General features: G+C 41.9%; 1 protein-coding gene across 1 annotated transcript in view; it reads right to left on the reverse strand.

Moving 5' to 3' along the window:
• The window catches only part of itga3b (integrin, alpha 3b), a 34,881-nt gene extending 17,713 nt beyond the window's left edge, over positions 1–17,168 (reverse strand). The window contains exons 1-2 of the mRNA XM_030078177.1: positions 16,840–17,168; positions 1,560–1,687 (exon numbers count right to left, since the gene is read on the reverse strand). Coding sequence (XP_029934037.1) covers positions 1,560–1,687; positions 16,840–17,021 — 310 coding nt within the window. The 5' untranslated portion in view covers positions 17,022–17,168. The remainder of the gene's footprint in view (positions 1–1,559; positions 1,688–16,839) is intronic.
• Positions 17,169–17,375: the final 207 nt, after the last annotated feature.

Raw genomic sequence — 17,375 nt, forward strand, 5'->3', positions numbered from 1 at the left:
AACGTGATGAAGAATCCCTTTATTATGGTTCTTACTTTCAGTCTCCGGGGTTTGTTCACCTCCTGCAGAACAATGAGGCTGAGTCTATTGGTTAATAACCTTTAATTAAAGCTTTTCTATCTAGAGCTCGTCACAGAGGTGCAGCAAATGTTTATAAATGATAAAGGACACACTGGGGATTTGAGATTATTTGACACAGTGACTTTTGTGAATGGGGAGGAAGTATCATTGTCTGTAGATTAAAGATAACAGAAGCTGGATATGAAATGTTGGTCACAGATGAGTCACTCTGCCTATAGCAGAAGTCAGAAGTGTTTCCTCTTATTGGCCATCTCTATAGAATTCAGTAGAAATGGTTAACAATCACCCAACGATCACCTATATGTGTGAGTTAAAGCTAATAATGTGACTCGTGTTGAGGTTGCTCAGTGTACTATCCTGAAGTAAAGTGTATGGCAACAAACAAAACAGTTTCCTGCACAGTAAACTTAAATCTATCTTATCAGTATAGCAAAATCACCTTGAAATTAAATTAGACATAAATTAAAAAAAAAAAAAAAAAAAAATCAACCAATGAGATCTTAACAAAGTTTTTTTTTAACAATCCTGACCCTCCAGTCATACCAGCAAAGGAAACAGTGTTTCTCTCTCTGTTATGTCATTGGTTAAATCCCTAATAATCCCTCCTTGCACTGTGTCCCACACCAACATCCTGTTATAGCAGGAGATACATAAAATCAAAGAATTAAGCTAACAACTTAATGGGTTCTTAATTATCTCTTAATTAAATAACACCTATCATTGCAAGTGGGAGTTGCTCCTTTAATGACTGGGTCACATGACTGCCCTGTGACCCTCAAATGAGATGTCAAAGGTTAAATCCCATTCACTTATTCTGCATCCGTGATTCCTTCACTTGCCTCCTTTCCTAACACCTTCCCTCCCATGTCTGCGGTGATGCATAAAATAAAGGACTGGGATCCATCCAAGGTGTGACCTGCTCTTACCAGTTTAAGTGCTGGGGAGTTAAAGCCCTGCGCACGACATCAGAACTGAGGAGGCTTCTCAGATGAGTTGCGAAATGTCTTCAAGTTGACTTTGAGACACTACTAATTGATTGACGGTATCAAGAATAATTTTGAATTTATTTGCACATAAACGATGGACCTTAAATGGTTCCTCAGAGATTTTTGATACCAAACCAAACTTGTATTGCCAGTGAAATGGGGGAGCTTCTTGTTATTTAGATTTCCACTATGGCCAACAATAGAACCCATCTTTACTAACAGAAGGTGTGAGACTGAGGAGTGTGTCATTTTTTGTCAATGTGTCTTTCAGAGACAACTTCCACCTTCTCAGTCACTTCGTCATCAGCTAAAAGGCCTTAAGTGTAAATGACTCTTCTGGATTTGCTGTGTGCTGAGGGGCGCTCTGCTTGAGCCAGGTCTCCAGGCTCACTTATCAAACTTGCAGAGAAGCTCGTTTATAATGTTACAACTTTGCATTCCTTATTTGAAAACCACAGCAATCAACCAGTGAGAGCTGTGCATGGTGCTTACTTGAGGTGATCAAGGCCATTCTGGTGCAGTCTGTGCTCTCTGTGGTGATGGGACAGGAGTAGACAGCCCCCGTTTCATTCACATTTTGTAGAGAAAGAGCTTTCTCCTTGGGTGCTCCCGCTAGGAGTCTGCAGACACACACACATACACACCCACCCACCCACACACACACACACACACACACACACACACACACACACACACACACACACACACACACACACACACACACACACACACACACACACACACACACACACACACACAAAACAGAAAGAGAGACAATATCAGATTATATCAAAGCTATCTCCTGTGGCTCTAGACAATACAACATGGAAGAGAAAGGAAAATCTTGATAATCCCACAGGTAATCCTGCTAGTCTAAACACAGCGGAGGAAAAGAAAAACAATCTCTCACTGTATGCCACAATTCTGATCACCATACACACAAGGATGCAATAATGAACAAATACACGAATATGAACATTTTGCTCCAGTCTTGACCATGTTGAATTTCTTTAGCAGTCAGAATAGCAGCCCAAACTGAGCATGGGCATTAGGGCTGAACGAGATGATAAAAGATCATATTGCAATGACTTTGACACATACCGCAATTGTGGTATGACTCACTTTTAAGTGTGAATGCAAGTCTGGACCAATTTGTAGGCCAGGGCATCTCTGTAGCAGCACAATACTTCATTTTTATTTTGTCACATATTTTCCCTTTATCAAGAAACTGTAGCTTCGGTGAGAATGATAGTTCAATTGGTCACACTGAAATTTTGATTTTGATTAATTATTAAGCCATAATGTGCATTATTATTTTGTCTCCCACACTCACCACAAAGAGTGACTATGCCTCAGATAGAAGAGGAGAAGTCACACGACCTGTGAACTAAACGTTCAAAGACTGCAGGAGTCGGAGCATGACCCGTGACAAGTCTGGGCACCACACACACCCATGCACACACATTCACAAACACACACCAGCCACTTGGCGATGAACCCTGTCTTTTAGCCGGCTCACCCAGACGCCCCCCACATCAGTACCTTTTAACACAGCAGGGCACTTTGAAGTTGAGATTACTCGTTGTACAAGGCACAGTATTTACTGTCACCACAAGATTTATTAGCCCCACTTGGTAGGCAGAAAGTGCAGACAACCTTATTTGCAGAGTCTGGGTTACACGGCTCAGTAACAAGGTCATTATCGCTAATGCAAACTAACAAAATAACGGAAACTAGGTGTGAAAAATTTTTTTATTAACTGAGATAAAATAAAAACTAGACTTCACAAAAACGATAACTGAAACTGTATTATGTGTTTACAAAACAAAGTAAAATAAACTAAAATCATATATAAAAAAAATCTTTAGTTTTTTTTTTCTTCTTTTTTTTAATGGTATGATGTTTTGTTGAGTTTTAATTGCACATTTTTTTCTGACCTTTTTTCCTTGCTCCTGACAAATACCCCATATACAAAAAAAAAAAAGCAAAGCTATCACTTAAACATAAAACTAGTTTTAAACAAAACTAAGCCTTTTAAAAAAATAATTCCAAACTAGCAAACCTGCTATAAAAACTAATTAAAACAAAACTGAAACTGAAAATAAAGTCAAAATGAAAAACAAAGCAAAACTATAACAACCTTGCTCTCTAGTTAGCTAACATGCCAGTCAACAAAATACACATCATTACAGCTGAAACACAAAGCATATCAAGGCATCCTTTCCAGCCCAGCTTCCTGAAGACGTTCATGCTTTGCACAGTCGCATGTTGACATGTTAATGGCAGCAGCAAATGCTGTGAGATGGAAAACGGTGAGTCAAGCTGTTCAGCTGCAGCTTGAGGGCATATTCCTCGCAACCAGGTGGCGAGAGGACAAATCAGCCTGTAGGGCACCGGCCTCCCCTAGACATGCTGATAAGTAAGAATAAATACAGATAATACCCTTTTACTGTAAGGTCAGTCTGCCTTCATATCAAAATGTCTCTGATGACTCAAGTGTTCTGACTTGAGGATAGATCAAGGTTTTCTAAAGGGTAAAGGGGTGAGACAAGCTCAGTTAATTAATATTTGATGATGGAGAGGGAAAAAATGACTCCCACATTTTAAATACTGTTGTTCTTGGTGAGCCATACCTGCTCACTAGATAATATGGAGACAGTAGAGTGTGTGTACCAGGCTCCACCAGGCTTTTGTGTTATATGAACCCATACACACATTTGTTTGATAAATGCTTCTATACCTACAAAAGAACTGCTGACATGGCCATCTGAGCCAGAAACCATTTGCTGTGTCGTAACGTATAAACTAGTGTGTTGGCCTGGGCTGCTGATCTCAAATGAGTTAATTATCAAAATTTAACCATTAAGGACAAGACAAAAATTTGACTTAAGATCTGGAGCTGTGGGAGAGAGTTCACCTTTTTCTCTTGTTTCTATTATTTCAACCCCAAGGTTGAGGTGTAACTTGGGCCATACTGTCTCTATTACTTGTTGAGATGTTTTACAGCCCTAAGCATTACACCATGAAGCATCTTCCCTCTGAAGCATAAAAACAGACATACTCCAGCCATGTCTGCACCATTTTAAACAACGAGGGACAATTATCTCTTCTTTCTGCTGCTGGTTGGGCATTATCAGCCATGAATCAATTACCTTGCCAGAGTGATGACCAGGGAAGAGCCAAAATGGCCTCTCAGGGCCAGTAGTTTCTAGTGTAGGGGGACAAAAAGGCCTTGACTCAGGTAATAATTCTGCAATGTAGACAGCATGTGAGACTCCACAGAGGCTGGGAGAGGTAGCAGGACTGACAGATATGTGGGGAAACAGGGTATGGAGTCCCAGTGTCTGAGTGTGTGTGTGTGCACACGCTACAGAAAGTGTCTAAATGAATGCACAGACAAGTGTGTCCCCTGCATAGAGCAATGTAGCATGACTTTCCCGTCTACTTCTATGGTCATTAAATCAGAAGTCACGACCACCCAAAGTGCAATTCAGCTGTAACTTGCACCAAGTGTCTCAAAACAAAGACTCACAAGGTTAGCCGATCCTGTGGGAAAATAAGGCACATTACACATTAGCACGGGAGATTATCCACAGTGTTGAGAGAGAAAAGGGCGAAGGGGAAAAAAGTGAGACAGTTATAAAACACTTTGAAACAGACAAAGAACTTTGCTCACGGTGTGAAAGTAAACAAAATGATACACACACACACACACACACACACAAAATACCAAGATTCATTATTGCTGAGTAAAGCCATGAAGAACTGGGGCAACAGTGTTGAGCACTAATCTGAGCTGCTGGGGGGAAGCCTAGGCAGCCTTGACTGGCAGACTGACTGCCGGCTACACACTGGAGAGCCTGTTTAGTCTGACCTGATTCATAAACATGCTTACTACAACGTTCATCCTTGTCCCAGTCCCTGCAGCCAAGCCACGTGGGTCACCTGTGTTTGTTGTGGCAATTCAGCTCTGCTGATTGGTGCCACCAAGTCTTCATACAGTACAGATGCTGTTTTGAAACTGTCAATGTGCACTGGTATTTCCAGCCTCCATAAAGTTGGCTGACTACTGAGGATAACAACCATTGCCTCATCATGACTTGAAAAAAAAAAAAAAAAAAAGTTTGCACACTGCCTAATTATACTCAATAAACTTGACATTTTGAGATTCATGTTTTCCTTAGAATTAATCAGAATTTCTGAGGAAGGCATGTTTATTATGAACAATTATACAGACTCTAATTTTCTATTTGTATGTTTCTGTCCTGAACCAGCACAATTTGGACGTGTGTGTTCTACACTTTCTTTTCTCGAAGTAAATTGATTCAGATATCATAATTAATGAAGGTAATAATCGATGAAAACAGGGCTCCTAATAAAAGCATCATAAGAGCTTCCTGTTTACTCTTGTAATGACAAGAGATTCCACTCATCAAATCTACCCAGCCAACCACTCAGCAGCCTCTGCCCTCCGTTGTGCCTCACGTCCTCTCCTGTTCCAAGTGCAACAATGTGCGCTGCCCTCCTATCTCCCTCCCTGCTCATCACCTTCTCATAAACAGCCTGTCGAAGGCTCTGGGAATGGGGGGTTGGCTGGGAGGGTGCCACCCCAGCAGCTGCATTCCTACTGCGAGGACATGTTGAAATTCGCCTCTCTGCCTAGTGAGCGCACCCGACTGCTGGCTAAACCAAACATTTGCTGTGGCTAACACACCCAGCCAAGGTGAGCATGCCTGCATTCCTCACATCTGGTGGTAGAAACTCTCAGAAGAGGGGCGTCAGATGAATTATGTCCCTATCGATGGTGTTTAGTTCAAATAACAGCAGTCCTCTTAAGGAGTCATCTTAATGGATGCTGAGCCAAGAACAGAGGAGGGGTGAGAGTAGGACTGATGGAGGGGAGAAAAGGAAGATGAAAAAGAGGAGAAAAGGAGTGCATATGTTGGAAAGAGAAGACAAATGGTTAAAAAAGAGGCAAGTTTAGGGTGAACAAGGAAGAGCAAAAGAATGGCTGAGAGATGAAGTCTACTGTGCCAGATCATACAGGAAAAAATGAGAGGAAAAAGGAGAAAGTAAACAGTCATCTGTCTATGAGACACCCGAGACATATTAAAATTAAGCAACCATCTCTCTTTCTCTCACACCCCCCTGACTCTCGACTCAGACAAACATCAGCAGCAACAAAACCTGGAAACCCAACTTGATTAAAGATGACCGCAGCCTCGTGGATGCCTGCATTTTCTCTGTGTTTTTGTAAGGCTGGTGGCGAAAGACGATGTACACAGACGACCAGTCACTTGTGTTTACAGAGGAACAAAGTGTTGTCTGATTTAGTGTGCATCCATCTTCATCTGAGCCCAGTCTAAACAAAAGTGCTGGGACACATGATGCACATCTATCAGAAACACTTTTAACCCTGCTGGCCGTTGCTAAGTGTAAAGTGCTAAGTGTAAATATATAATGTGTAAGGGGGAGAAAGTAAATGAAAAGTGGAGCCAAGACAGAAAGATAAAGAAGAGAAAAGTAGAGGAAAAACAAAGAGCAGAACAGGGATCTTGGCCTTGTACCATTCTGTGGCCAGTGTGTGTGTGTGTGTGTTGTGTGTCAATGTGTATGCGCATGCTCAAGTGTCTGCTGCTGCAAGTGTGTTTGTGTATGTCAACCTTACACATGTGATGGATTACCTGTGCAGATAAGGCTTGGGGCAACCTGTTCATCACAGGGTGTGGCTGTAGCCCTCAAGGCAGAGAAAAACTTCTTCAAAAGATCTTCAGCCTCATGTTAGAGGACCTCAGAGTGCATTGTGGGAAATCAACCGTACAACTTCACAGAGAAATATTAGGAAAAACACCAGTCATAGGCTCAGGGAAGGCAGGCACAGATATGTACTGCATACTATACATGTAAATACAGAATCTAAATGGACAATATACAACATAAAAAGCATAAAATAGTGTGTATATACTGAACAGAAAAGATACTGTGACCCTGTAACTGCAGCAACTGTGGCTCTGTTCTCTCTTTCTTACTACATGTCTTTTCTAATTTGATGGAGAGCCATGTGTGCTTGGATTGAATGGAATTTACCTTGACCTGTTGCCTGATTTCTATATCACTGTGTTTATGAAATTCAGTCATTCATTCATTCATTTTTCTAGCCGCTTATTCTAATGGGGGCCACAGGGTGCTGGAGCCTATCCCAGCACTCACTGGTTGCTGGTCCATCACAGGGCAGATATTGAAAACATTTAAGTGCCACCCTTCAAATAATCAACATTTACTGTCAGCAATACTATATACTATATATAGTCTGCATATATTTTCTACTCTGTACACTATCTTAAACCCATCATCCCTACTAGTGGTGGGACAATAAATCAGTAATGCAATATACACAACTTAATTTGCCCAGATGCACATTTGAGTTCCCATGAGGCTTATTCGCTCCCTGCCTTTATGTATTTTAACTTGAACTGTTCTGTCAAGTTCATGTTGCAGTCGCTGTGCAGTTTAAAACACTGAAAAACACGACCGATTCCTGCTTACTGGAAAATTATTTTGCCTTTTCTTAGGTATTGTTTCTTCTTCCATTACAGATACCATGATGTATCACAGCTGATTATCTTACAATATACTGCACATCGCAGAATCACCTGAACCATAATTATCAGGGGTAAAATATTGTGATGGTATCGTATTCCTTGTTATCTCGTGCTTCCCAGCCCTAATCACTACATACTCTGGAAAGATGAATTCCTCCAATATAAATCAACCTCTCCGAGCACTAAAACAACCTTTTAACCATTTCAGAGAGACATGCACACATGGAGACACACTCACCTATACTGCATCCTCACAGTACTTTTCAGTACGGTATAAAGCAATTACACTATGGGCAACTCGTATTGATTCCAGGAAAACATTGCCACTTAGACCCACTAAGCAAATAGATGGGGATAATATTGAATGGAGGGACTCAATTTGCAGATTGAATTAAGTATGAGGACAAAAGGAGACGAGGGCTGGAATCTGTTTATGCAGTTGTAATGGTGTAATGACTTCAGTGAAAGAGGAGGAGGTAGAGATGGAGAATTAGGGATGCAGAGACAGCCCACTGTGGGCCTCTACTGCTGCTCTGACTGTGGGGCGACATGGAGTCAAATGTGATGTTTCAGTGACTTTTTCTTTCCATATCTACATCTTGTGTGGTTTCCTTCTCCTGCACAAGAATTGTGATGAATCCAAACCTTTGAATGCTCAGAAAGCACCACGCTTGGTTTCACAAGGGAGTAGGTGGGCAGTGAGCACAGTGAGCACACACTTTGCTATCAGGCTATTCACTGCCAGCACACCTTGCTGTTGACACATCCACCTTGTGTGTACACGAACACGGCTAACAGATGAGTCCTCAACTTGACAAACAGTGTGATGGGGGTCTGTGGTAAAGCAACCTGTGTCTGGAGCAAAAGTGCAGGTCACACTTGCACTGACATGCACACAACATTACTCATAGCACCTGTGTTACTCAAGATCATGTGAATTATAAAATGCATGACTGAATTCTTCGCTACCTTACATGTCAGCACACAAAGAATCTCAGCGATATACAACCAAGTCCTGACCGGTGGAGACAGGGCAAAAGTATTTGACGTGAATCAAATCCCTTACCATCACTGCAGATTATTAACGTGGCAAATGGGCACAGAAAGAACGGTGGTTAGTGGTGAACCATGGGCACACCTACTGAGCCATGTGCAGACACACAAGACTAATTTGTGGCTAAAGTGCAATTACAGAAATGAATACCTCATAAAGTACAACCACAGTTTTATCACAATTTTTAGCTGTGGATCATTTTTTTTCTCTTTTTGTGCATTATTATGTTTTGTTTACGCTGTCGTTTGTTTAAAAATCTAATTTTAAAAAAAATATAATACTGTAGGACTGTAGAAATAAGTTACACAAGAAGAGCAGGCTCAACTAAAAACATGTATTTTTCTGCTACATTTCAGCTCACTGTCTGCCATTGAAGTTCAGAGCTGCTGCGAGCAAGCCTTTGTTTGCTTTGCCCTCTCACCTCGCCTGTCAGTCTTCCACGGCTGTTTTCACATTGTTGGGGCTGCTCAAATGCTGAAGCCATTCACAATGATGTCAGTAATTTTACATGGCCAACAGGGAAGCAGTTTGAGTATGCATACAAATGGGAAATAAAGAAAATGGAATGCAGATATCATTCGCGATGACTGGTAAGTGAGCCCACGAGGGAGAAACATTTGCTTGCACAGGAAATGAAATGCAATGAATACATTTCTGTAAATCAAAAAGAGGAAATGGCACGGAACGGCTGAATAGTATTGAACATGTAGTATCAATCAGCACCCGTGTTCTGCATACACACAAGCCCACATGCACATGCACATGCACATGTCTCTCACACACACACCTATATATTATCAGGGGTATCTCAGCTGCACAAACATCCTGTCTGAAGACCACCATCTGCCATCGGTGAAACAGTTACAAGAGAGTAAACTCATTTAGACCCCGTCTGACAAATCAAACGTGACAGATCACCCCATGATAATAAACTAGCATACGGTAAATCACTTTTCATCTGTAACGAAGGAAACCTTGTCTGACAAGGACAACGTTATTTTGGCTTATGGCTGTAGGTGGGTCCACTATGCCCACCCGGAGGTGCTGTCCCGGGTTGGGTGATGTCAAACTGAGGCTGCAGTCGCACGCAAAGCAGCACAGAGCCTCCATGCATGGTTAGCAGACACACACAAACATGCTATCCAACAATCTGACAGAGCAAAACACACACACACAAACACACACACACACACACACATAAACACATCTGACCACACACTAGGTATGGGCAATAGGTAAAAGTCTTCAATTTAAAAAAAAAAAAATCCATTTTTTATTTTAAATTCTCCCTCAAAAATGTTCTGAATTAAATGCTTATGTACATTAGTTTCTGTATTATCTGTATTATAGACCACTGCTGTTGTTTTTGTCTTTATTTTCAGTTTAATTTTTACATAGGGGAGGTATTTTTTATAAGCCTCTTTTGGCTTCTACCTCTCCTGCACAATGTTTAAATTTATTATTTTCACTGTTTTTATGTAAGTTATATAATGTGCAAATAAACTAAACTAAACTAAACTAGTTGCACATGAATCAAAATGTTCATGTATATAATGAAAATTACCTATGCATGTTATTGCTGTCAACAAACTCTTATCGAGCTAACTAGTCATCTGCTGTAGTACCAGCAATCCTAAGTTACATTAAAATAAAAATTACTTTTTATTTCACCTATTTGATAATACATGCCACAATTGTGGATTTTTTGTACTTTCATATCAAGTTGTAAATGCTGAAAAACAGCAAAACACAGTGTTCAAAGGTGACATTATGATGAACTAGGTGTGATCAAAAACTGCATTACAAACATGACATTTTTTAACAGTCACACTCCTCCCATCACATAAAACTGCCTTTCTCTCTCTGACTAACCCCCATCGGTTTACACTTTGCCTCATTTGTGTCAATCCCTGCCCCAGTAACCTGTTGCACCAGGAAACACATCAAAATAAGGCAGCAAGAGGCTGTCAAAAGGCCATTTCATTGTTACCACTAACTACTTGTAAGAGCTTGTGGTTAAATAAAACAAGTCTGAAACAAAAATCAATATCAAATCACAGAAGCATAGAAGACTGCAAAATAAAATTATACAAATATTAAAAGTGAAACTCCCAACACATTTCAGAGTAATATCATTAGATAATTAGGCTATGTAAAAGACGTGTCTTGTCATTCCACCTTGGTCTAATGTTCGACCGTGGCGAATATCGCATATCGCGATATTTGATATTATCAGATATCACCCCAAGCCTACCAAACACATACACACACACATACAAACACACACACATACACAGGTATGCGCATACTCACTCAGCTGGAATAAGTATGCACACGTGTCCGAGTGACCCAAGACCTGTGCCTCCATGTTAAGCAGACCGGTGCACCTCCGCCCCCACACACACTGCCATCACAGAGCCATAAAGTAGTGGAATTTATAACAGACTATAGTCCCTGCATTATCTCAGCCATCTTGACCCCTGTGGTACTATATGGAGGTGGGGTGGAGTGAGGGGGTGGGGGTACAGGTGGACTAGCTTACAGAGGCTATAATGGAGCTCACAGAAAGAATGTTAGAAACATTTGCATTAAATATTAAGCATATTATTCAGCCTCTGAGGTAAATTATATAGCAGGTGTCTGTATGAAACTTCCTCCCTTTAGACAACAGCTTAGCAAACTTCCTGTTCAGACCACTGGAGCAGACATTTCTTTCGATTACAATATTAGTCACTTTGTTTTGTTATGTATGATCTAGTTCTAATTCTAGGAAGCACCCCGACACAGATTATTTTCGTTATTAAGGCCAAACCACAAGCTACCATGTGCATAGTCGACCATAGGCGCATACCAAGTGTAAACCAATACTTTGGTATCACATGCTTTTCAGGGATGAAAAATGCCATGGAGAGAGAAAGGTATTGAACCATGTAGCTTTACTACCTACAGGTAACCCATATTAACCCTGAGGCCAACCAGGCTTGCCTCTTTTCCATGCTGTTTCAGTGCATTTGTATAACCAGAGGACACAAAAGGATCTGTTACAGTTTTGTTCGGGTAGAAACAGACTTCACTGCAGGTGTTTTCCAGTGAAAGCCCCACCAGAGATTGTCCTGCGTGGAGCCTAGCAGGAGGCCTGAGGTCCCGCTGGGGTCCATTTCAACATGTTATTAGACCCCGTCATTCATTCTGGCGCTACACAGGCAAGCATGTCATGGCATTACCAACTGATTGGATACAGGCAATAAATGCCATAAAGATTATGGACAATCGCCATGGACAACCTTGAGCTTATGCCAATTTTGGTGAGGCCTTGTAAAGTTGACATGGCATGGCTTTGACTCCAATAAAATGGAATAGACCTGAATTTTTTTATTTTTCAGAGTCAAAATATCTCATGATGTGCTTCATCATCATCTAAGACACAAAAATCTGGTTAAGTTGGCCTGGTGATCATGGAGGACAGAGCACTACATATTTGCCTGGAGCCTCATAAAACAAATAAGCTAATGCTTTACAACGTCCATGACGAATGAGGCAATTAAAGCTAAACTAATGTAGTGACAACAGTCATTGAAACTGAGAAAATCCAGTTAGCTACCATGCTGTAGACAGAGTATCAGTCTGCACAACAGCACTTTGTAGCACAAAAGGACATGACTGTTGTTCCTTCAAAAGCTATGAATGCTGATCAAGTATTGCTGTTCAAATGATTCCCCGGCGATAGGCAACTAGCGATGCCTCATTTTCACTGGAACTCATCAGTGACAACTGCCTGCTGGTTGTCATGTTTAACGTGTGTATGAGGGTCTAATCATGGACACACAGGATTCTTATCGCAAAGTGTTGCCAGTGTAGCGTGACACCACAGTGCTCTGATGGGCCTACTTCAGAGACAAAGACTACTACCATTTCTATGAGGAGGAATGTTGGACCGCAGCCAAGCTCAACAAACCCATCTTCCTCATTTACATTGGGCTATACAGCGCTTCATATGACACATATGAGTTCATTCAGTTTATGTGTGGCATGTCCTCGCATTGCCCTATTTCTTGTCTTAGGTGACAGCCATTTAATACGAGTTTAATACTCAAAGAAAAGGCTATTCAAGAACTTTGGAGCACCAGCTTACAAATCAACTTTGGACGTGACTGATGTAACCTGGGAATGAGATATTGCTTCTGTCAAACAAAGGAGCTTTGAGAAAATTAGAATATTGTCCCGTGCATGTTCAAACGTAATAGTCTCTGTAAATCATGGTTCGACCACTTTAATCTGCACCTCGCAGGAGAAAGGGGAAAGCCCTGTCGAATTAAATGGCTGACTTTCATAGCCTCAGGCCACATTTGTCAGACAGACAAAGACGAGCTGGAAAGGCAGAAGCCCCTCAACTCTGATTAAATATTCCTGAGATAGAGGAGTTGTATCCATGGATCTGCCTTTGTCAAGATCTCAGAGGTTCTCACTGGTAAAGTGGTGGAATGTCTTTCTGCTAAGGGATGACTGGAACGATTTTAACTTTGGATTGAATCTCTGAGGTTGTGCTACTTTCCAAAATTGTCCCAAAACTCCTCATTTTCAGTCCTGTCCTGTCCCAACCTGCAACCTGGCAGGTCGCGAGTGAGCAGAGCAGGGTGAAACATTCCATGCATACCACGGGGTCAGGGGCCTGGAAGAGCCAATAGGTGGCCAGCTGACAGCCCGGTCCCTCCTCCCTGCTACAATGGAGAACAAAAAAAGCGCTCTCAGGAAAAATCTCTCTGAGACCTTAAATGGTTGATACAAAGAACAGGGGGAGGAGGGGAAAGATAAATTCCCTGTACAAATTGGCCTCAGGTAGATTCTGGTTCAGCAAGGTGTAGCCCTCCCCCAACAAGAAGCACTGTCAATTCACTGATTGGTTGTGCCTCCCGATGCCAAATCCATTTTTCACATTGCTTTGGCTGGGTCAAGATACACTACTGGCATCAGACTAATTGGATGACAGACTTCATTTTAAGAGACTGAGAAAGAAACACTCCTTTATTGTGTTAACTTTTATTGCACAGCTGGGAGTGGAAAACCTCTGTCTCCAGCACTTTTATTCTAACTTCTGTCTGACTCATGCGTGAACAAAGAATACCCACTTTAAACACTGTACATGTCACGACTAGTTTATATCCCCTCTTCGTGCATTTCTCAAATATTCACACTCAAGCTCCTTTCAATAATGGGGAAATGTGTGTAATGACCAGCCTTGTGGTTTGCCCTTGCTGTGGTGAAACAAGACATCCACAGACGACACACACACAACTGTAAAATCACCCCCAACTCAAACATGACAGACACCATCAGCGCATTCTTGGATGCCTTTAAAGAATCACAGAGAACATAAACAATTACATCTCATAGTGTGCTGAGAGACAATTTTAGTGACTTTTGGCTCAAGCAAAACAAGCAGACAATGCTTTAAATGTAAATTAACAAATCTTGGAATGCAAAACAACACATTGTGCAAACAGCAGAGAGAAGTCTTGCTCATCCACTGACATGAACAAGTTATGTGCCCCATCTTGAGAAACTGAAGTTAGAAATGATGGCTGCAGGTGCATTAAGGCTCCCATTTCCCTTTACAGTCACAAACTACTGCTCATGTATTGGTCTTATGACACATATTTGAATGCTGACACATGACACATATTTGAATGCTGACATCATCCACATTAAGGATATGAATCTTTGCCTTGACAGAGATTCAGCTTGTTTCACAATTTGCAATTCAATTTGACAACCATTTTTCTTTTTTGGAACAATTCTCCTCAATTCAAGCCAAACTTATTAGCCAACATTCTGTTAAATGGACACATGCAATAACTGAAGAATATTTTTCTCATGTGAAACATAAAATAAAAACCAAATTAAATAAATATCATTTATTCAAAATAAACCACAATGCTGGTTATGAAAAAAGAATCATTTCACGGCTCGTGGAGGCCAATTAGACATAAAAATGGAAAGAAAACCAAATAACCAGCGTGACTGGTATTCGGGAACATGCCTCAGTTCAGTCAAAAATTGAAGGAAATTACTGAAACCAAACTGTGAACCAGCAGAAGTGTAGATACAGAAGTGCACGTCATGTCTTTTGTTATTGTTACTCTGTGCAACCATATCTTGTTGTTACTGCTGTCAGGTCGTGATGTGTGTCAGTTCAAGGCCTGTGGTGTGAATGTCCTGCCATAAATTTGCCTGAACTCTTCAGCTTTTCACAGTTTGCATGTCCCTAGGCCTCCAGTCTCATTACCATGGCCATGTGGTCTCCTTCTTAGGTTGCAGCCTGTGGATCGTGACTCCATCCCTCTGGGGACCTGGCCAAGATGCCACATTGATCAAGTGTCAGCTGGACATTACTATCCATTCTACTAACTGGGGAAAACTCTGTAAGGCACATCCATCTGCCACTTAACAGAGATAAGGCTGACAGACTGTGTATTCAGAGATAAAGACGAGACTCATCGCCTCCCTGGTGGTGGCACACAGGAAGTGGTCACTGGTTGGCAATTTTCCTTCCTGCTTTACTCTTCAAAGCACTTGTGAGGAAGACTTTCATGAGGGAGATAGATAAGAGTAAGTTATGAACACACTGTGTGATCACGGATGCAGAAGGATGAGGGAGCACTGTAATTGTCCAAGGGAAATCCTGCACCAAACAATGATGTAGCTTGAGGATCTTTCATTAAAGAAGCTGGAAGACAAGGAGGACTTGTCTGAGGTGCGTGCCTATCCGTTAACATCAGTCATTCCTTTTTTTTAAGTATCACTGAAATGAGCTCTCTGCTTTTATTTAAACCTTTACAATCACTGCTATCTCCATGTGTTTCATTTACGTCTAGGTAATAACAACCTGCAAGTGTTACAGGCCAATGAACACCTTTATTGCGAAACACAAACCCATTTCTGTCTCAGGAGAATTCAGGAGCCTCGGGACATGTGGAAAGAAAGTGGAGCAGGCTACGTCACAGCTTTCTGTGCATTCCATAATGGATTTACAACACACACACACACACACACACACACACACACAAATTGCAAGGGAATGAACAAAGGTACAGGATTGTCCTACCTTTTTAGAAACAATGGTTCATTTTCCTCATGCTGTCACAACCCTATAAGTTACATATTCTTGTGCACTGCACTCCTTTTAGCTCCTGTATCATAGACAAGCTGCAAGCTGTAATACAGCTCACCTGGGCCACCTGTTTCACCCGCAGCTACAGTAAAAAAAAAAAAAAAAAAAAAATCACTGCATATCTCCTTCACCCCTTTGTGCCTGTAGTTTTTACCACTTGTTGGATTTAAGTGGGCAGGACACAGCAAGAGCTGGGTGATGACTGCTGCAGTGTGATGCCAGCATTCACTGCAGGAAGGCTTGGATGAAGGTTTGGAACTGAGGTGCCAGCCAAAAGAAGCAGTAAATACAATGGAGAATCGGTGTGGGGAACCGTGATAAGGTGCAACTATGTAAAAATACATGGAAGCGCCCTATTTTGTACTCTAATGTACAAATTATGATTGAGTAGATGGCTATTTGGCTCATAATGTGGCTGTACTTCATACAGGGACTGAACAACACCGTGCACTCCATATTATTTACAGCTGAGGCCAACAGGAAACGACTTCCATACATCAGAGGCAGTCGATATAATCAAATGTGTTTTTTAGTAAATATAAAAAACATGTTTGACGTCTTTTACACATGCCGGCATTCGGCTTTGGAGGCAAATCTGTTCCATTTCAACATGACGCCGCTTCTCTGCGCAGTAACAGGTGGCTGACTTTGCAAGGATCATACCCATGCAAAAACATGACTTGTTTCACGCAATGGGAAAGCGCAAAGCTCCTAACAAGCGTGCAAGGTGTTTATAAATTGGGCACATGTGTTAAGTGCAATAAACTGAACGCTTCCTCGCCGGTTTTACGCAGTGAGCGGATACGTCTGTATTAGTCGCTTATAAAGATAAATGTGAGTGGACCGGTTGTTTTTTTACCCATAGGACAAAAGCAGGTGCCTAAACGCTGACATTATTTTTTCAACATGTAGAGACAGAGAACTGTAGGTGCACCGCTGACAACTTACAGGTATTTCTTGGAGCCTTCCGTCTGTTTATGCAGGGCTACTGAGAATCCAAAGAAGCTCCCTTTGGTTTTTCCCTCCTTAATCACCGGAAAGCGCTCGTCTATATTAAATCCATTGCATGTTTGCGTCCTGTAGTAGACAGTCAAAACGACACAGAGTGATAATAGACTTATTGGAGCCATGTTTGGGGCTGTTTTTGATCCCCTCGCAGCGCAGTTGCCGTCCCGCAGGTCCGCGATCAGCGTGGGACTGTGACAGCAGCCTCCCCCGCAACGAGCTCCAACAGGTAGGCTTCAAAATAATGAGCTCCCCATTGAGAGAGCGTGTTTCCCCTCCCGCACTGTGAGCGTCACTGGCTAGGTGTCGGTGTCTGCTTCCCTCTGCCTCCCCCTCTCGCTCTGGTGCCCTCCCCTCTCGTCCTCCACACCCAGCGGAACAAGTGTACGTCTACATTGGCACCACTCTGTGATTGAACGACTGAGTGACTGGCACTGCGCCCTCAGACCCTGTCACCCGAGCGCTTGCATGAGGCAGGG

The sequence above is a fragment of the Myripristis murdjan genome, chromosome 19 (genome assembly GCF_902150065.1).
Source record: "Myripristis murdjan chromosome 19, fMyrMur1.1, whole genome shotgun sequence".
NCBI lineage: Eukaryota > Metazoa > Chordata > Actinopteri > Holocentriformes > Holocentridae > Myripristis > Myripristis murdjan.